This window comes from Halichoerus grypus, chromosome 1 (genome assembly GCF_964656455.1).
Source record: "Halichoerus grypus chromosome 1, mHalGry1.hap1.1, whole genome shotgun sequence".
Lineage (NCBI taxonomy): Eukaryota > Metazoa > Chordata > Mammalia > Carnivora > Phocidae > Halichoerus > Halichoerus grypus.
In genome coordinates this window covers 181,389,725-181,412,402 of record NC_135712.1, presented here as the reverse complement: position 1 = coordinate 181,412,402, position 22,678 = coordinate 181,389,725, and the positions used below count along the sequence as shown (strand labels likewise).

The window sequence follows — 22,678 nt, the reverse complement described above, 5'->3', positions numbered from 1 at the left end:
TGTGGGGAAGACGGCAATGATTCAGGCAAAGGATATAGGTAGGAGTGTGGCGATCTAAAAGAACGTAAATGCCCCCACTTGGACGGGGGTAGTGTAGTTGAAAGAGGAGGGAGACAGAGTCAAAACTATGCAAGGCTTCATAAGCCATGGTAAAGAACTTGGATTTTATTTTAAAGATGGTGGGAAGTCACTGAAGGGTGGTTTTAAATACAGCAGGGACATGATGAGTTCTGCTTCTGTAGAAGGCTCAGGGGAGAGAATGGGAGACTGGAGTAGTAAGCTTGGCAGAATGTAATGTGAGCCCCTAGACTGCGGGTGATGGCAACACAGAGAATCTGAGACAGACCAAGGGGACAAAATAGGTGTGGTTTGGATTCAATTGATGGAGGAAATAAATATGCTCAGCTGTCCCAGCTGGAGAGATAGAACTTAGCAAATTTCTTTGCAATGTCTTTTTTTGGGACACCTGGGTGGCTCAGTCAGTTAAGAGCCTGCCTTTGGCTCAGGTCATGATTCCCAGGGTCCTCAGATTGAGCCCCATTGGGCTCCCTGCTCAGCGGGAGTCTGCTTCTCCCTTTGCTCCTCCCTCTGCTTGTGTGCGCACTCTCTCTCTCTCTCTCTCTGTGTCAAATAAATAAAATCTTTTTTAAAAAATGCCTTTTTTTTAAATGCTAAAAATCTTCATCTTTTTTTATAGATCCACAATCCTTTATCTGTGATCCCCAAATCCAAAAAGCTCTGAAAATGGACAGGACTTCTGTACGATGGCGGCAAAACCTGATTTAACATGAGCTTCTAATCCTTGCCCTATCCCATTCTGCAAGAATATTCTACATAGTTCATTGTAGAAATATTAGCATCTGTGACTATGGGGTACAACCAGAAAAGACATTAGGTTTGTGAGGAAACAGTTGCTGTATGTACTATGCTACCTTTAAAAAATCTGAATTCAGCAATGCATTCGGCCCCCAGGGTTTCTGTGAGGAACTGTAGATGGTAAGTTGACCATATTCACTTTCCAGCTTTCACAGTGATACATACCACTAGTGATCATACAGACCATAAATCTGTGCCTGTGTTTGGTCAGGGAGGCGGGGTATGGGTCAATTACTATTCTTGATTGCGTGATTCTGGAGTTAAGAATGCATAGGTTTATTCTAATAGCTGACCTTTAGACATGCATCAAATAAGACAGGAAGCATTCATGTTTAGGGAGTTTTCATGGCACTGTGGAGAAAGTGCTACAAGGCTTAACCTCATGTATCTCTGCCCCCGGGGACTGATAACTTCTTTCTAACAAGGTGTGTGCGACAAGATGCCAGAGGCACCAAAAGGAATCAATCCCAGCCCTCTACCTACAACCCATCAACATTCATTCATTTTTTAAAAAACCCATTGGCACAGTACTCTGCGAGGGGATTTGGAGACAACAAATAAATGACATGTGATCCCAAACTGTTCTCAGGGAAGTTGCTCCAAAGGAGATGTTTTATAAATGTTTGTTAAGATAGTAAACTAGAAATAAAGAGAATATCAGTCTGTAACATTAAAAATGAGGTGAGGAAAAATAAGCTGCTAATCGCTTTTGAGTTGAGAGCTTGAAATCAGGGAGAAAAGTGTATCTAGGGAAGCAAGTGCTTTGATGGATAAGATTTGGAAAGACAGCTGGGGAAGGAAAAAAAAAATCAAAGCATATCTTCCTGATTGTCTAGTAATAGAACTCCCCCATCAGGACCCCTTGAGAAATATCATTAATAACTTACCTTATGCACCAAGCAATGTGTGGAGTTACAATGATGTTCACTTTTGGAACAACGCTAACCTGGAAGCAGTCTAGTTTTCTTTGAGTTGAAAAGACAGTAAAGCAAGGAGGTTGTTGGTGGTTTTACATACTTTTGCAAGAGTAGAGAAACTGACCAGAAAGGTCTTACCTTCAACGCAAGAAGGCTGAGCCCGCGTTGTGCCAGCAACCTGCCCTGGGAAGCAGGAGCACTTGACTGTTTGTGATCGCTCTTCTATGCGGTTCTTGTTACAGCACCTGTGGACAGCGACCACCTCACAGGTGCCTTGCTTGATTTGGTGGTGACCTGATGGATAAAACAGACCCAGTGCTGTCAGGAAAAAAATGAAGCTACAAAGTATGTGAACAATACCATGACCACATTTTCCAGCTTCCTGCACCATGCTTAAGAATCTTTATAACTTTTTGTTTGGATGTCATTTCAAATATTTATAAAGGTGTCAAGAATAGTGCAAAAAATTTCTATAAACCTGTGGTAGACAGAAATTCAGCCCCCAGAATCTTCAACCCCCGGTATCACACCCATTATGTTACTTACATGGCAAAAGAGATTTTGCAGATATAATTTAAATCACTAACTGGGGGATTCCTGGGTGGCTTAGTCAGGTAAGCGTCTGCCTTCAGCTCAAGTCATGATCCCAGGTACCTGGGATCCAGCCCGGCATCAGGCTCCATGCTCAGCGGAGAATCTGCTTCTCCCTTTCTCTCCCTGCTTGTGCTTGCACACTCTCTCTCTCTCTCAAATAAATAAATAAAATCTTTAAAAAATAAAATAAAAATAATTAAATTACTAACTGGTTGATCTTAAGAGAAGGAACTTGAGCTAATGTGCTCACATGAGCTCTTAAAATCAGAGAGAGAGAGTAGAAGGGGAAGTCAGATTGAAAACATGAGAAGGATTCAAAGCATCACTGTTGGCTTAAAGATCTGGGGGTCAAAAGGCAAGGAAATGGTGACTTCAGTCCTACACCCACAAGGAACTGAGTTCAGCCAACAAACTGAATACATGTGGAAGCAGATTCTTCCCCAGAGCTTCCATAAAGGAATGCAGGCCTGCTGATACCTTGATTTTAACCCAGAGGTCAGACTCTGAGCAGAGAATCCAGCTACACTGTGCCAGACTTCTGACCTACAGAAACAAGCCACTAAACTTGTAGTGATTTGTCACAGCAGCAATAACTAAGACCTTTTATCCAGATACGCTGTTGTTAACACGTGACCCTCTTTGTCTTGTCATTCACTCTCTTTCACATATCTTTCTGAGCCATTTGAGAGTAACTTGCAAACATGATACCCCCTGACCCTTCAGTAACACTTCAGTGGTTATTTCCTAAGAATAAAAACAGTCTCTTACATAATTATCAAAATCAGGACATTTGACACTGATACAATGCTATTTACACGATGCTATTACATGATCTACAGTTTTGCCAGTTGTCCTAATAATGTCTTTTCTAGCCTTTATTCCCCTTGTTCAGGATCCAACTCAGGGACCTACATTGTATTTAGTTGTCACATTTCTTTAGCCTTCTTTAGTCAGAAAGTATTTTTTAGCCTTGATCTTTCTTAACCTTGACATCTGTCAAGAATACATGCCAGTTATTTTGTAGAATGTCCCTCAGTGGGTCCAGTGGCCCCGGTCGAGCCTTCAAAGACTCCAACCCCAGCCAACAGCTTAAAGTCAGTCTGATAACCCTGAAGCAGGACCACCCAGCTAAGACACTCCCAGATTTCAGCTGCTGACAGACTGTGTGAAGTTATATATGTTGACTGTTTTAAGCTTCTAAGAATTGGGCTAATTTGTTACACAGTGATAGATAACTAATTATCATCTCTGGCTATAGCAGGATTGGAGAGATTTACCTCTGCTCTGATAAAAACTATGTAAACAAGGCTGTGGAGGCACTGTTTAGAAATTATTAGTAAAAGACAACTTTTTCAAGCACCCTCAATTTTCACATATACTATTTACATATAAATTGTTCTGTGAATTACAAGCAATCTCATCTACTCATTAAGACAGGTTTCCCCAAAGATTCCCAGGGGCTAATGCTTTGCTTGGTTTCTGTTGGTGGGTGCATGTACTTCAAATCACAAAACTAGCTTAAAAATCTGAATTATGGAATATTTTTAATCGATAAAACAAGCCTTCCACAAAACAACCTCTATATTATTCTGAAAATTTTCTAGCCCTTTTTTCTATGTTAACTCTCGGTGGAAACAAAATTCAATCACTGGCAAGAACAAATACTAAGGCAAAATTTCATTTGTAAAACACATAAAAGCAGAACCAGTACCCAGAGAATCAAACCACCATCCTGAAAGTTTTCCATCTACTACAGAAGAAAGCATAAAGTGATTAAAACTATAAACCCAATGAAATGTACACAACAAGAATGCTGATTTCCGAGGCACCTGGGTGGCTCAGTTGTTAAGCGTCTGCCTTTGGCTCAGGTCATGATCCCAGGGTCCTGGGATTGAGCCCCCCTTTGGGCTCCCTGCTCAGCAGGAAGCCTGCTTCTCCCTCTCCCACTCCCCCTGCTTGTGTTCCCTCTCTTGCTGTGTCTCTCTGTCAAATAAATAAAATCTTTAAAAAAAAGAATGCTGATTTCCCATAGGTAGTTGCATACAATTGTAAAAAATAAATAAAAATAAATGGTAATTACAATGTCGGGAAAGTAGGGTGGGCACTTAGTGCTGAGCAAGCAGAACAGCAAGGACTGGGAAGAGTTCAAGAGGAGACCCTGTCTCTGGTTTCCAACTGCAAGTAAGCACCTTCAGGTCAAACGTTCCCTGAATGACTAGCCATGTGGTGGGGGGGGCCCAGGGTGAATTCATCCCCAGTCCTCCAACGGTGCCTTCCCCTGTTGGCCACTGTCACAGTTCGCTCAGCTGCCACAAGAAAGGACCACAGGCTGGGTGGCTTAAACAACAGATCAAGGTCCTGGCCAATTCAGTTGTGGGCATTCAGGTGAGGGCATCCTTTGCAGCTTGTAAAAAGCGGAAGGGGGCAGGGACAGAGCTCTCTGCTTCTCCTTTTTTTTTCATAAAAACACTGGCTCTCCCAGATTAGGGCCACACCCATATCCATATGACCTCATTTAACCTTAATTTCCTCCTCACAGTCTCTGTCTCCAAATATAGTCATATTTGGGGGTTAGTGCTTTAACATAAGAATGGGGGGGGCAAATATTCAGTAGATATAACAGCCATCCTGCATTAATTAGATTTTCAAAGACGCTGGAGAGCCATGAAGGCAGAACTAAACCTCACTAAGAAAATAAAAGAAATGCATTTTAGTAACTTAGCATAGTTGAGAAGTGATTGGGATATTGATTAATATTATAGTTGGCTTAGAATTTTGCTATTTAGATAACCATCCACAAATGCAAACAGATTTTTTTTTCCCTACTCAAATTTGTCTTTGAATAATCAGCTTGTGTAGTCTAGGATTTTATTCACTTATATAACACGGACTATGGTACCTCATTGATTTTTAAGATACAATGTTTTTCTCATCTTTAAACATTTCAGGTCTCACAACTGATAGTATCTTATTGTAATTGGCAATGCTTTTCTTTCTTAGAAACACACAAAATCGGGGGGTGGGGGGTGGAGCAAGATGGCAGAGGAGTAGGAGACCTGGATTTCATCTGGTCTCAGGAATTCAGCTGGATAGGGATCAAACCATTCTGAACACCTATGAACTCAACAGGAGATAGAAGAAAAGAACAGCAACAACTCTCTGAACAGAAAAGTGACCACTTTCTGGAAGGTAGGACATGCGGAGAAGTGAATCTGAGGCGATATTCGGGAGGACAGACGGCGGGGGCAGGGGCCTCCGTCGGCAGCTTCTGGCAAGTGATAGAGCCACGGAGGACAAAATCGGAACTTTTAGAAGTCTGCTCCGCTGAGGGACGTCGCTCCGGTGGCTAAGCGGGGGGTGGAACCCTCGCGGGACAGTGTGGTCTCAGGACCCTCGGGGTCACAGAAAGACCGGGGGTGCCTGAGTGCGGCAGAGCTCCCAGGTATTGGAGCGGGGAAGCCGGCTGCAGAGACGGAGCCGAGGAACGGGCTCTCAGCTCGGGGTTGCCATAAACCGTGATCCACGGCACAGTCGGGCCACTGCTCCTCCAGCAGGGACCCAACAAGTGGCAGATCCGGGGAGACTCCCCTTCCTCCCCAGGGAGGAGCGGCGTGGGAGTGCACAGCAGGGATCTGCTGGGTTTGGAGACTCCACACGGGGTCGGGTGCCAGAGATAGAAACGCTCGGTCACAGTCCGGGTGAGCACGGAGTGTGGCTGGAGACTGGGGAGATGGGAGTGACTGACTGCTTTTCTCTGGGGGCTCACTGAGGAGCGGGGCCCCAAGTTCTCAGCTCCTCCAGGGCAGAGATTGGGAGGCCGCCATTTTCACTCTCCGCCTCCAAAGCTGTACAGAAAGCTTGCAGGGAACAAAAGCTCCCGAGAGCAAACCCGAGCAGATTACTTAGCCCGGACCAGGCAAGGATGGGGCAATTCCGACTCCAGCAAAGACATTTGGGAACCACGGCAACAGGCCCCTCCCCAAGAAGATCAGCGAGAACAGCCAGCCAAGACCAAGTTTACCGATCAATGAGAACGGCAGAACTCCAGCGATAGGGGAATACTGCACATAGAATTCATGGCTTTTTTACCATGATTCTTTAGTCTTTCAAAGGTAATTTTTTTTAACTTTTCTTTTTGAATTTTTCTTTTTCCCTTTCTCAACCAACATCTTATCAATCCCTTTTTTAAAAAACATTTTTCATTTTTAGAGTCATATTCTATCCCTTCATAGTAGTTACCCTTATTTTTGGCATATATATATATATATATATATATATATATATATATATATATATATATATATATGTTGTTCTCTCTTTAAAATTTTGAGATCGTTTCTTCTAATAGATCATAATGTATCCTAAATCTCTAGTGTATGGCTTTGTTCTAGTCTCCTGCCTGATCACATTCTCTCCCTTTTTTTCCTTTTTTTTTAAATCCTCTTCTTTCTTTTTTCAAACAACTTATCAATTCCTTTTATAAATTTTTTTATAATTTTCATCTTTACAGTCATATTCCATCCCTTCATCATATCAACCCTTATTTTTGTACATATATAAGTTTTTCTTTCTTTAAAATTTTGGGAGGCACTTTATTCTAACAGACCAAAATACACCCAAAATCTAGTGTGTGGCACTGATCTATGCACCAGCCTGATCATATTTGACCATATTCTGGTTTTTTTTTTTTTGGTTTTGTTCTGTTTTTGTTTGCTTTTATCTTTTTCTTTTTTTTTCTTTTTCTTTTTTCTTTCTTTCCCTTTCTTTTCCTCCGGCTTCAGGTCTTTTCTGATTAGTTTAGAGTATATTTTCTGGGGATGTTGTTACCCTGTTGGCATTTTGTTCTCTCATTCATCTATTCTCCTCTGGACAAAATGACAAGATGGAAAAAATCACCTCAACAAAAAGAACAAGCAGTAGTACCAACTGCCAGGGACCTACTCAATACAGACATTAGTACGATGTCAGATCTAGAGTTCAGAATCATCACTTTAAAGATACTAGCTGGGCTTGAAAAAAGCATGGAAGTTATTAGAGAAACCCTTTCTGGAGAAGTAAAAGAACTAAAATCTAACCAAGTCGAAATCAAAAAGGCTATTACTGAGGTGATATCAAAAATGGGGGCTCTAACTGCTAGGATAAATGAGGCAGAAGAAAGAATTAGCGATATAGAAGACCAAATGATGGAAAATAAAGAAGCTGAGAAAAAGAGAGATAAACAACTACTGGATCACGAGGGCAGACTTCGAGAGATAAGCGATACCATAAGATGAAACAACATTAGAATAATTGGGATACCAGAAGAAGAAGAAGAGAGAGAGAGAGGGGGACAGAAGGTATAATGGAGCAAATTATAGCAGAGAACTTCCCTAATTTGGGGAAGGAAACAGGCATCAAATCCAGGAGGCACAGAGAACTCGTGTCAAAATCAATAAAAATAGGTCAACACCCCAACATCTAACAGTAAAACTTACAAGTCTCAGAGACAAAGAGAAAATCCTGAAAGCAGCTTGGGAGAAGAGATATGTAACCTACAATGGTAGAAACGTTAGATTGGCAACAGACCTATCCACAGAGACCTGGCAGGCCAGAAAGGACTGGCAGGATATATTCAGAGCACTAAATGAGAAAAAGATGCAGCCAAGAATACTATATCCAGCTAGGCTGTCATTGAAAATTGAAGGAGAGATAAAAAGCTTCCAGGACAAACAAAAACTAAAGGAATTTGCAAACACGAAACCAGCCCTACAAGAAATCTTGAAAGGGCTCCTCTAAGCAAAGAGAGAGCCTAAAAGCAACATAGACCAGAAAGGAACACAGACAATATACAGTAACAGTCACCTTACAGGCAATACAATGGCACTAAACTCCTATCTTTCAATAGTTACCCTGAATGTAAATGGGCTAAATGCCCCAATCAAAAGACACAGGCTATCAGATTGGATTAAAAAACAAGACGCATCGATATGCTGTCTACAAGAGACTCATTTTAGACCCAAAGACACCCCCAGATTGAAAGTGAGGGGGTGAAAAACCATTTACCATGCTAATGGACACCAAAAGAAAGCTGGGGTGGCAATCCTTATATCAAATTCGATTTTAAACCAAAGACTGTAATAAGAGATGAGGAAGGACACTGTATCCTACTTAAAGGCTCTATCCAACAAGATCTAAAAATTGTAAATATCTATGCCCCTAACATGGGAGCAGCCAATTTATAAGGCAATTAATAACAAAAGCAAAGAAACACACTGACAACAATACAATAATAGTGGGGGACTTTAACACCCCCCTCACTGAAATGGACAGATCATCTAAGCAAAAGATCAACAAGGAAATAAAGACTTTAAATGACACACTGTACCAAATGGACTTCACAGACATATTCAGAACATTCCATCCCAAAGCAATGGAATACACATTCTTCTCTAGTGCCCATGGAACATTCTCCAGAATAGATCACATCCTAGGTCACAAATCAGGTCTCAACTGGTACCAAAAGATTGGGATCATTCCCTGCCTATTTTCAGACCACAAGGCTTTGAAACTAGAACTCAATCACAAGAGGAAAGTCAGAAAGAACTCAAATACATGGAAGCTAAAGAACATCCTACTAAAGAATGAATGGGTCAACCAGGAAATTAAAGAAGAATTAAAAAAATTCATGGAAACCAATGAAAATGAAAACACAACTGTTCAAAATCTTTGGGATGCAGCAAAGGCAGTCCTAAGAGGAAAGTATATAGCAATACAAGCCTTTCTCTAGAAACAAGAAAAGTCTCAAATACACAACCTAACCCTACACCTAAAGGAGCTAGAGAAAAAACAGCAAATAAAGCCTAAACCCAGCAGGAGAAGAGAAGTAATAAAGATCAGAGCAGAAATCAATGAAATAGAAACCAAAGAACAGTAGAACAGATCAATGAAACTAGGAGCTGGTTCTTTGAAAGAATTAACAAGATGGATAAACCCCTGGCCAGACTTACCAAAAGAAAAGAGAAATGACCCAAATCAACAAAATCATGAATGAAAGAGGAGAGATCACAACCAACATCAAAGAAATACAAACAATTATAAGAACATATTACGAGCAACTCTATGCCAGCAAATTAGATAACCTGGAAGAAATGGATGCATTCCTAGAGACTCAAAATGTTTGAAAGACCTCAATGTGAGACAGGAGTCCATCAACATCCTAAAGGAGAACACAGGCAGCAACCTCTTCGACCTCAGCCACAGCAACTTCTTCCTAGAAACATCGCCAAAGGCAAGGGAAGCAAGGGCAAAAATGAACTATTGGGACTTCAACAAGATAAAAAGCTTTTGCACAGCAAAAGAAACAGTCAACAAAACCAAAAGACAACTGACAGAATGGGAGAAGATATTTGCAAATGACATATCAGATAAAGGGCTAGTATCCAAAATCTATAAAGAACTCCTCAAACTCAACACCCAAAGAACAAATGATCCAATCAAGAAATGGGCAGAAGACATGAACAGACATTTTTCCAAAGAAGACATCCAAATGGCCAACAGACACATGAAAAAGTGCTCAACATCGCTCGGCATCAGGGAAATCCAAATCAAAACCTCAATGAGATACCACCTCACACCAGTCAGAATGGCTAAAATTAACAAGTCAGGAAATGACAGATGTTGGCGGGGATGCGGAGAAAGGGGAACCCTCCTACACTGTTGGTGGGAATGCAAGCTGGTGCAACCACTCTGGAAAACAGTATGGAGGTTCCTCAAAAAGTTGCAAATAGAGGTACCATACGATCCAGCAATTGAACTACTGGGTATTTATCCCAAAGATACAAATGTAGGGATCTGAAGGGGTACGTGCACCCTGATGTTTATAGCAGCAATGTCCACAATAGCCAAACTGTGGAAAGAGCCAAGATGTCCATCGACAGATGAATGGATAAAGAAGATGTGGTATATATATACAATGGAATATTTTGCAGCCATCAAAAAGAATGAGATCTTTTAGAAGACTAAAATAAATCAAGTGAAAAAATAAAATGAGAGGGCAGAGAATTAATGCATGGAACAGACAAGGACCTAACAGAACTAACAATAATTTTATGACTTAAAAAAGAAAAAGAAGAGGAGGAGATGATGAACTTTTACTATGTGTCATTATGTGTGTATATGTATGTGTATAAATATATATATGCCTATATACATGCCATTTTACATATCTCCTTATTAGTTTTATATATAATTATAATATATATGAAATCCCATAGTTATGGAGTATACATATGTACACACACACACTCATTAAATCTTTGACAATAAGTAAAGTAAGGGAATAAGACAGTTTCAAAGTTATCCATCAAATATTCAAAAAAAAAAAAAAAAAAAAACCCAAAACAAAACCCCATCTCAAATCCAGGTAATAGGATACTGAAAATCATATGATAAAAACATTAGCAATAAGAAAACACTCTTGAGAATTTTTTAATAGCAAAATCAATTATTTTGCCACAGAAAATCTCTCATGAAATTCAAAAAATAAAAAGAGATGGAAAGAATGAAACCAAACAGGAAATAGTTAGAGAAACAACCCAGATGGCCCAAAATCTTATTCTAGAGATAGAAAACAACAATAGCAAAAAGCACAGTGAGATCACCAAAAAAAAAAAAAAAGTCCAAGATCAGAGGAATGAATAACTTGAATCCAGTTAGAGCAGACCAACACCATAACACGCACTATCATGAAATGTAAAGTTTTAAGGATAACAACAAAAACATACCAAAGAAAATGGTAAGAACTTTGAGAAGCCAGAATAGGAAATATTAACATGCAGAAAAGGAAATGAAACAATTTTATTACACTTCTCAAATCCAACACTGTATATGCTAAAAACCAATGGAGTCATGCTTTCAAAATTCTAAAGGACAATTTCTATATCCAACAAAATTGTCAATAAAGTGTGAAACAAAACGTATTTCAGACATTGCTTCAAAATTTTTATTTTCATGAATCCAATTATTTAAGAATTTGCTAGAGGGTATGCTGTAGCAAAATAAAGGAATAAAGTTAGAAAGAGAAAGACATGGGAAAACAAGAAATTCAATCCAAAAGATTAGTGAAACAAAGCCACAGGGTCAGTTTTTCAGCTAGTCAGAATGGAGAAGATCCCTGGAACAGAAGAGAATCTGATACGACACATAAGCTAAAAACATTATAAACAAAACAGCTAGAAACAGTAAAACTGTCCAAGCAATATAATCTTTACCTATCATAATGAGGGTTAATAATAAGATCTAAAATTGATGAATCAATAAATCACAGCATATGCATATTGTTTAGAAATACAGTGTTAGGGGCTCCTGGGTGGCTCAGTCGGTTAAGCGCCTGCCTTCGGCTCAGGTCATGATCCCAGGGTCCTGGGATTGAGCCCCCCTTTGGGCTCCCTGCTCAGCGGGAAGCCTGCTTCTCCCTCTCCCACTCCCCCTGCTTGTGTTCCCTCTCTCGCTGTGTCTCCCTCTGTCAAATAAATAAAATCTTTAAAAAAAAAAAAATAGAAATACGGTGTTAATAGAAAATCTAAGATAAAAAAAATAGTTGCAGCTGGAGAGTAGAACTAAGGATACAGAGAGGGGAGGCAGTTGATAGTCAATAATATACCAATATTAATTTGGTAAATTTAATCATATATTTTGAAATCCTAACCAGCCAGATGATTTCCAAAGCCATAGTATGTTACATTCCTAGTTGAGTCCTTACATGCATGCATACATACATACACACACACACACAGATGTACACACACAGAAGTGACTCCTTGCAGTTGATAACTATATCTAAATATCTGTAAGTTTGCTATTTTAAGTAAGTCTTTTTTTTATGACATAGGTTATTTTCAGATTAAAAAAAAAATCTATCTTTATGTGCTGTACTTTTCAGATGTATTTAAGTCATCACACCATATATACAGTAATTCCTTACAAGAATATTGGCTAAAAACTTTTCTTAAAACCTCCAAGACAGGGGATCCTGGGTGGCTCAGTCGCTTAAGCATCTGCCTTTGGCTCAGGTCATGATCTCAGGGTCCTGAAATCAAGCCCCACATCAGGCTCCCTGCTCAGTGGGGAGTCTGCTTCTCCCTCCCCCTCTGCCACTCCCCCTACTTGTGCTCTCTCTGTCTCTCTCTCAAATAAATAAATAAATAAAATCTTAAAAAACAAAACCAAAAACCCTCCAAAACAGAAGCGAAAATTTCACTGAGTGTTGGGCTTATGATTTTTTTTTTCCTGAGCACCTTCTCTTAGACTATAAGCTTCAAGAAGGCAGAGAACACAACTCATTCGTGATTGGATCCCCATTGTAAGTAGTCAATAAATTCTTCTTGAATTAAGGAGTTAATCCTTTTAGTCCTCTTTTTCATATATAACCCACACTAATACTAGAAGACACTCGTTCCATTAAAGCTGCATCAATGCCCTATGAACTTGAGCCAGGAGAACCTTAATATCATGGAAAGCCAAGGAAGATTTCCCCGCATAAGGCTGTATGTTCATCCTCTAGGCGAGTCAGGAACTCAGACGCCTTAAAAAAAAAAAAAAAGAAACGAAATTCAAATACAATCCTATTCAAATGCCAAATATCTTGTCTTTTCATCTGTTCATTTTTACTTTTTGTTTTGTTTGCTTTTAATAAAACTTGAGAAAAACACTATCAAAAATGCCTCCCTCCTAAACACATGAGGGCTTTAAGAATGATGCCCAAAGAGGGGTAAAAAAGAGGGTTACTTGTGTGAGTTATGCAATTTAAATGCTATAAGGGTAGTAAAGTTTGTGACCACCCAGGACAAGCTGGTGATAACATGTTTTGAAATGCCAGAAAATCTAGTACAATATACCACTGCTGATAACAGTGATCATCTCTGAGAAATGACGCTGAGGAAGACAATTTTTGGAATAAACAAGAATTGATTTTATAATTAAAGAAAATAAGAGCACTGTAAAAATGGGTGTAAATAAAGCAGCAGCTCTCTTACCAATGTTCTGCAACAGCAGTTTTCAAACTAGGGTACGCAAACTTCTAGAAATACAGAAAGACTTTCGAAAAGGTACACTCACAATTAAGGTAATCAATCTAGATTATTCTCCATACATTGTTTTTCTTACCTAAACATATAGGATGTGCTATGATGTAAGCACATGTATGCCTGCTCTCCAACAAAAGGAGAGTTTGAAGTTTGGGGGTCACTGAAGGCCCCCTCCCCAATTTTCATCTCATTAAGACATGAAATCCCAGTAAAATTTTACTAACGGGGAAGATGTCAACTTAGAAGCTTCACAAGTGTCTCATCTCTACACTCTCCTTTTCCAAAGAATCTGAAATTCAAGAGTGACAGAATAGGCAAGGTTTACAGAAATAAGACCATATGGAATTCAGAAGAGCAGATCCATGCTCAAAGAAATAACCTCAATATTACAACAAATGATTGGTAAATGAGTGCACACTTATAGACATTAAGTTCAAATACAAGATTTAAGGTATGTTTTATCTTTTAAAAAAAAATAATTCCTTCTCTAAATGACTTTTTCAGTTAACCATATAACTAGCACCTCGATAAGAGAGCATCTACTTAAACAAAAAGTCAAAGTTAACTTCAGCTCAGTCATTCCTAAAAGAGCACATATTACCCCTGGTTACAGGGAGGGATCCCCTATAAGAGCAGGTGTTCTGTTTCTACCCCAATAGGGTGTACCACAATACTACAATGTAATTCTCACACTAGTTGGAGTTAGTGCAGTGTCACAGATTAAGGGTTCAATTCTCCACAAGACGGCTCCCAATTTGGACACCAAGTCACCTGCCCTTCTGACCAACTTGACTACAAATTCAGGCGTTCCCACAACCCCATCAGCTTTGATAATTCACTAGAACAACGCACAGAACTCAAGGAAGCACGACACTTACATTTTCGTTAATAAGGGTACACATAGGGTAAGGTCCGGAAGGGTCCTGGACGCTGAGCTCCAGTGCCCTCCCCCCTCAGATTACATGCATGCCGTCCTCCCAGCACATTGATGTGCTGTTCACCAACCTTAAGCTGAACGAAACCGGTGTCCAAACTTTTTACAGAAATATCATTACATAGTCATGATTGAATAAATCACTGGCCATGTGACTGCACTCAGTCTCCAGCTCTCCTCCTCTACCCAGAGATCAGAAGGCTGCAAGTTCCCACCCTCCACTCACATCTTGGTCTTTCTGTGGCCATCCTGCATTCTAAAGCCATCTAGGGGCCCACCTTGAGTGACTTCATTAGCATAACAAAGACAGTCCTATCGCTTAGGAAATTTCAAGGTTTTTTTAAAGTTTTTTTTTTTTTTTATTAACATATAATGTATTATTTGTTTCAGGGGTACAGGTCTGTGATTCATTAGTCTTACACAATTCACAGCACTCACCATAGCACATAACCTCCCCAGCGTCCATCACCCAGCCACCTCATCCCTCCCACCCCCCTCCACTCCAGCAGGAAATTTCAAGGTTTTTAAAATTCTGTGTCAGGAAAACAGGGACAAAGACCAGATATGTTCTTTGTTATATTGCAATAGGTAAATTAAAATGGTGGGAAGATATTGTGAAATTTTTAATGAAATTTTGGGTTGAGAGAACAGCAAGAGTAGGGCAGCTTAAGAAGCGTTAAGAACAAAAACAAGGAAACTAAGAACAGTGATGAAAGAACGCACAGCAAACAAAGGAACTAGATCAAGGAGGAAATGACAGCCTAAGGACAGAACAGTATGGGCAACATGTTTGAAAAAAAAAAAAAAAGTTTTTGTATAGAAACAAAGCACCTGCAGGGAGAATCCAAACAGTGATGGACTTTACTTTTTCATCTAGGAGATGAACCAGAATGGTCACATTAGGTCTAGGGTTAGACACTGGAAATTCCAGTGATAAAAATGAGGATTCCCCTGTCAAGTTCCAGTACTAGGACAGGTAGCAATATTTGGAAAGTGATGAGGGAGCAGAAGGCAAGCTGAGGACAAAGCACAAGCTGACACCCCACAACAGCCCCCCCCAACTCCCAGGCGGGACATGGTGACATTCCTTGGGCAATCCTGTCTGACCTAAAGCTAAAGGAAGGAGAAACAAATGGTTAACTTATAGAGATCACAGTCCTGCAAGATATGAGTCTCCCTCAGTTTACAAAATGTCTTAGTGATTTACCAGAAAAAAGAAAACAAAAAAAAACATTCTTATCAATAACCTAACTTCCAGAAGGAAATTCCCAACTATCATACTGTTAAAGCTTTACTAGAGGGAAAAACAACCTTAACTTGACAATGGCAAGGCCTCCAATATCTTGTAGGCCCTCTTTAGCATACAGAAATTCTTTTGAAAACCTCTTTTTCCTTACCCTCCACTCCCAAGTATATAATCAGTCACCCCTCACAACCCCCAGGCAGCAGCTCTTTCTGCCCTTGAGTCCTGTCCCTGTGCTTTAATGAAACCACGATTTTGCACCAAAGTTGTCTCAAGAATTCTTTCTTGGCCGTTGTCTCCAGACCTCACCCCACCAAACCTCACCTACGTTCCAAAACTATATCTAAAGGAAGCCTCTAGAAGGAGGAGTTTGCCCCGAGAAATACTTACTAAGCTCAGTCAGTAACACAACACTGGAATTGATATACTATGCCAAAAATCTATAGTATATTGTTAGTTCTACAGAATTCTTTCATTCTGTCTCAAGGATCAGGTAGATGGTAATTAACACTTCTGAGGACAACGCATGTACTATTTACTGTACATTATCTCATTTGAAATGGCTCTTGAACTGGAGGGGAAGAAAGATAGGACCATGAACACAGAGGTATTGCTTGTGGAGAAGCTAACTCTTTCTATGTTCTGCACTCTCAAGCATCAATATCAGAAACTAAACCAAGACAATGTGATTAAATGGTATATAAGTAAAGCTTAAGCAATCCTGCCTACTGCCCATTAATAATACATACCTGACAAGCAGCAGGGCAAAGATTAATTAATCAGCAAATTTTATTTGGTCAACTGAATAACTACTTGGAAACAAATAAATATGAATTAATATATAATGCTAAAAACCAACATATACTCCAGGTATACTTAAATATAAATACAAAAATTGAACATAGAGTAACATGTAAATGCACTAACAGAAACCATTTTTTTTCATTTTGTAGTAAGAAGCCCTTTCTAATCAAAACATAAAACTCAGAGGCATAAGGGAGAAAAATTATATATCTGATTGTGTGAGAAGAAAATTATGTGGCAAAAGCATATAAAAATAGTTAAATACAAGAAGAGGTTCCACTTGTGCATAGGATATAGAAAACTGCAAAAGAAAATCATTTCCACAGTAACAAACTAACAAAAAGCCACATAATTAGAGAATCAAAACTTTTTTTGAGCCCATCAGAGTCTCAAAGAACTCAGGTGAACTGATTTCCAAAGGATGGCAAGTCTTTTGAAAATGTGAACTGTTTGACTTTTGTCAGAAAAAGGTGGCCTGTTTTTGGAAAACCATGGAAATTTTAACCATTTCTTAAAGGACAAATGTGAGCTGGGAGCACCAAGCCCAGAGAGAAATTGCTCTCAATCTTGTACAAGGTCTTCCACTGGATGCTCAAGAGCAATACTGAAAAGAGGATAAAACAGAGAGAGGCTCTAGGCAGCGCAGGTGTGAGATTGGTGACCAGCTGTCACAGGAGAAAAACATAGGACTTACTGTCCTAGAAATTTCTCACATACTATGTAAAAGTTATATGCAGCCCCAGATTAAGGATGGTGTTACAGTCAAGGAGGTAGAAAACCTGAGTGACCTTGACCACACTGCCACAAGACAAAAGCCACTGGAGGAAAAACAGGAAAACCCACTCAATCCTGGGATCTTAGAATGATAAAAACCAGAGGTCTGCTGCCACTTGCCCGCTCCCAACCTACCTTCCCTCTATAGATACCAGGGGAAGTTCAGCCACTATGGAGGGAGGGGTACAAGAAAGAACCCAGAAAAAGTCCTGCCCTTGAAGTTCAGGCATACAGGGCCTGCCTAAGATTGATGCTGGAGGAGAAGAGCCATCAACATCCCTGCTCCCATCACAAGACTGAGTAAAGAGCACTATCAGTCTACCACTGGGAATAGGACAAAAGCAGGGAGGAAGACTACCTCCATACAGGTCCAACACTATGCACAAGGTAACGAGAATCCACTGTCGAAGGGATGGGGACAGCTGGGGGCCACTGAGGGTAATGAGAGCAAGAACAACATCAAAACAAACCCAGCTTAACTATACACTAGACTGACTCAACTCATGGCCTCATGGAAAAGAGATGGGCCTATTTCTGATCATAAATAACATTTATCTCAGTTTCCTGCTCTATATACACTGTCTTAGATTAAATAACAAATTATGAGACACACACAATAAATCAAGAGAAAATGACCTAGAAAATAATGAAGGAACATTTTTAAAATATTGAAAGAAAGAAAAACTGCCAACCCAGAAATTTATGTTCAAAAATGAAGGCAAAATACAAGAAAATTAAAATAGAATTCACCAAAAATTATCCAAAATGGCAGGAATGGGAGGATGAAGTTCAGAAAAAGAGAAGCAGCAAGCAAATAAATAAACTGGTAGCCTCAAATCCAAGCATATAAATAATTATAGTAAATAGTAATGGACTATAGAATTCAGTCAAAAGGCAGAGATTGTCAGAATGGACAAAATAAAAACTTCACCCAAATATATGCTAGCTACAGGCTATATTTTTTTGAAACAGAAAGGTGGAAAGGAAATGAATGGAAGAAAGATATACTATGCAAAATACACATGAAGACTGAAATAGCTATATTAGGAGTAGACAGAATATATTTCAAAACAAAGTTCATTACCATGGATAAATATGAACATTTCATGAGAATAAAAAGGCCAGTTTAACAGAAAGATACAGAAATCATTACTCTAAACACAATAGAGCTTAAAAATACATAAAGCAAATTGATGGACTTAAGAGGAAAAATAAAAGGAGGGCTCCAGATGTTGGCTAGGAAGACCCTGAATTCACTTCCTGTCATGGACACAACATATTTACAGCTTATTTACAACAGGCACCTGTGGGCCAGCACCAGAAAGATAAGCCCCCAAAATGTTTGGCTTTGAAAATCAATGGGGAATAGGACCAGGAGGATCACAGAACTACAAGTAATGGAGATCTCAGTCTTAGAGGGCTCATGCACAAACCCATTCACCCTGATATCCAGGACAAAAGTAACAGATTGAAAGTACCTAGACCACAGGCAATGGACAACATACTAATTTTAAAGCAGCTATTAGGCAAGAACCTTCAGAGACTTCATCTAGGAGAGAAGTGTGGGTAGACATGATTTTTGCAAAATCATCCTAACTTGCTGGTGACAGAGCTGATGGGTGACATTTTTGGTGCTCTCCCTCTAAACTGCTAGTACCATGGGGTGTGCTCTCCTGACCCACACCCTGCTCACCACGTGCAGCATCAGAGCTGCAAAAGGGTTGGGCAAGCACCCCAGAACTGCCCTACCCTTTCAAATACTGAGCCACAGTATGTCAGGCAAACTCCCTGACTCTGTCTACCTAGTACAGAACTGAGAAGGGCACACACCCGGAGCTGCACCCCACCCCACTCAGCAGCAAGCAAGCCAAACCAGGCCAAACAAGTGCCCCAGTCCCACTCTCACCAAGCAATGAATGGGGACACAAGTGGACCAGGGAGTGCTCTTATTCCCATGCATTCAGCTCTGAAACTGGGCCACAAGAGGGCCCTGGGCCCTGCTATCCCTGCACTGCAGCTAACGAACAACTGGGCCCAGGATAGCCCATCCCACAGAGGGATCAACTCCAAACCAGGAATGCTGAGTACCTTGAACCCCATCCTCCCTGTGCAGCAGTCCATCCTCAACAAGGCCAAGCAAGTGCCTGGAGCCCCCACCAACCCCACCAGAAAACAAGCAGCAACCAGCAGGGCAGTGCCCCAAGTAATGACCTCCCCAAGCAGCAGACAGCCATAACCAAGCTAGAGGAGTGCCCCAGTGCTGTCTACTCCCCGCAGAGACTGAGCCACAACCAGGACAGGCAAGTCACTCCAACCCAACTCCCCCGCTCAGTGGCCAAACAGCAATCTGTCTGCAACCTAGTACCCACCATCCTACCCTTCCCTCACAGAAGTCAAGGCCCAATCACAACACAGCTCACAGGAAAACACCATGGAGTGCCTGGCTCTGATGGAGATGAGAGATTGCGCTTCTGGGCCATAAGGAACAGCTCCTACAGAAGTTGATTTATGCAAGGCTGAGGGAGGTACCTGTTTAGCTTAATATAGAGAGAGGAACATACAGAGAGAGGCAAAATGAGGAGACAGAGGAGTATACTATAAACCAAAGAGCAAGGCATATCCCCAGGAAAAAAGTAGTAAAATTCATTTAAAATAACTAATTACTACCAAATACATAAAATAAAAAGTAGCAAAATATGTCATCAAAATATAAAAATATAAAGCTTTGGACTGTGTTCAAATTTAAGGTATTATCAATTTAAAAGAGACTGCTACATACATAAGATGTTTTATGTAAGCTTAAGAGGAATCACAAAGAAAAAACTTATAGCACAAAACAAAAGGAGCACAGAATCTAAACAAAACACTAAAGAAAATATTCAAATCACAAGGGAAGAAATGAATTAACAATTAACAAAATGGCAGTAAGTACATACCTATCAATTATTACTTTAAATGTAAATGGACTAAATGCTTCAATCAAAAGACACAGGGTGGTTGAATGGATTAAGGGGGGGAAAAAGCTTCTTCCATATGCTGCTTACAAGAGACTCACTTCTAACCTAAAGATGCTCACAGACTGAAATTGAAGGGATGGAAAAAGATGTATCATGCAAATAGAAATGAAAAGAAAGCTGGGGGAAAATACTTGTATCAGACAAAACAGACTATAAAACAGAATGTAACAAAATACAAAGAAAGGCATTATAGGGGCTCAATTTAACAAGAGGATATAACATTTGCCAACATTTATACACCTAATATAGGAGCACCTAAATATATAAAACATATTTTAACAAAAATAAAGGGAGAAACAGACAATCATACAATAATAGTATGAGACTTTAATATACCATTTACATCAATGAATAGATCATTCAGACAGAAAATCAATATGGAAACACTGGCCTTAAACAACACATCAGACCAGCTGAACTTAATAAATACATACAGGATATTCCATCCAAAAAGGGCAGAATACACATTATTTTTAAGTGCACATGGATCATTCTCCAGGATAGATCACATGTTCAGCCATGAAACAAGTCTCAATAAATTCAAGAAGACTGAAATATTTCAAAGCATTTTTTCTGCCTACAAGGAGATTAAACTAGAAATCAATCGCAGGAAGAAAAGTGCAAAAAAAACACAAAAACATGGAGACTGAACAACATGCTATTAAACAACCAGTGAGTCAGTGAAGACTTCAAAGAGGAAATAAAAAAATACCTTGAGACAAGTAAGAATTCAAACACAAAGTTCCAAAACCTTTGAGAAAGAGCAAAAGAAGTTCTAAGAGAAAAGTTCATAGCAATACAGGTCTACCTCAAGAAACAAAAACCTCAGATAAACAATCTAACTTTACATTTTAAAAAAAGAGAAAAAGAAAGACAAAAATGCCCCAAGTTAGAAAAAAGGATATAAAAAGATCAGAGCAGAAATAAATAAAATAGAGACTAAAAAAGCCAAGAAAGGGTCAATAACACTAAGAGCTGGTACTCTGAAAAGGTAAACAAAATTGACAAACCTTTAGCTCACCTCATCAAGAAAAAGAGAAAGGGAACCCAAATAAAATCAGAAATGAAAAAGGAGACATTATAATCAGTGCAACAGCATTACAAAGGGTCATAAGAAAATATTATGAATAATTAGTATACACGGGAACAATTACTATACAACAAATTAGATGGCCTAGAAGAAATAGATTCCTTGAAACACACAATCTTACAAGACTGAATCAAAAAGAAATAGAAAACCTTAACAGATTGATTACTAACAATGAAATTAAATTAGTAATAAAAAAAAAAAAAAAACTCCCAACAAAGAAAAGCCCAGAGTCAGATGACTTCACAGGGAAAGTCTACAAAATATTTGAAGAAGACTTAATACCTATCCATCTCAAGTTATTCCCAAAAATTGAAGAGGGAAGAGTAATTCCAAGCTCATTTTATAAGGCCAATGTTACCCTGATAACAAAATCAAAGTTGGTTTACAGGGAACATACCTCAACATAAAAAAGGACATATATGACAAACCCATAGCTAACATCACATTCAAGGCTGAAGAGCTGAAAGCTTTTCCTCTAAGATCAGAAACAAAACCAGGTTGCCCACTCTAACCACTTACAGTCAACATAGCATTGGAAGTGCTAGCCACATAAATAAGGGGGGGAAGAAGGCATCCAAATTGGTAAGGAAGAAGTAAAACGGTCACTATTTGCAGATGGCATGATACTGCATGTAGAAAACCATAAGGACTCCACCAAAAAAAACAAACAAAAAACAACCACTATTAGAACTAGTGCATGAATTCAGTCAAGTTGCAGGATACAAAATTCACATATGGAAATCTGTGATGTCTCTATACACTAATAATGAAGTAACAGACAGGGATATTAAGAAACAATCCCATCTACAGTTACAACAAAAATAATAAAATACCTGGAAATATATTTAACTGAGGAGACAAAAGACCTGTACTCTAAAAGCTATTTCACCTTGATGAAAGAAACTGAAGTTAACACAAATAAATAGAAAAATATACTGTACTCATGGATTGGAAAAATTAATATTGTTAAATGTCCATATTACTCAAAGCAAGTAAATAAACAAAATCTTAAAAAAAAAAAAAAAAAAAACAGGCAGAGGATCTAAATAGACATTTTTCCAAAGAAGACATACAGCTGGTCAACAGGCACATGAAAAGACACTCAACATCATTAATCATGAGGGAAAAGCAAATCCAGACCATAATGAGATACCACCTTATACCTCTTGGAATGGTATGAGATACCACCTTATACCTCTTCTTTTTAAGAAGACAAGAAATAACAAGTGTTGGTAAAATGTGAAGGCAAGGGAACCCTTGTGTACTGTTGGTGGAAATGCAAACTGGTACAGTCATTATGCAAAACAGTATGGAGTTTCCTCAAAAATTTAAAAATAGAACTACCATATGATCTAGCAATTCCACT

At 39.3% G+C, this 22,678-nt stretch overlaps 1 protein-coding gene across 5 annotated transcripts in view; it reads right to left on the bottom strand.

Moving 5' to 3' along the window:
• TAFA4 (TAFA chemokine like family member 4) overlaps nucleotides 1-22,678 on the bottom strand; it is a 175,248-nt gene that overhangs the window by 18,063 nt on the left and 134,507 nt on the right. For all 5 annotated transcript variants that reach the window (XM_078076169.1, XM_078076180.1, XM_078076174.1 and 2 more), the window contains one exon: nucleotides 1,932-2,087. In XM_078076169.1, the coding sequence (XP_077932295.1) occupies nucleotides 1,932-2,087 (156 nt within the window). The remainder of the gene's footprint in view (nucleotides 1-1,931; nucleotides 2,088-22,678) is intronic.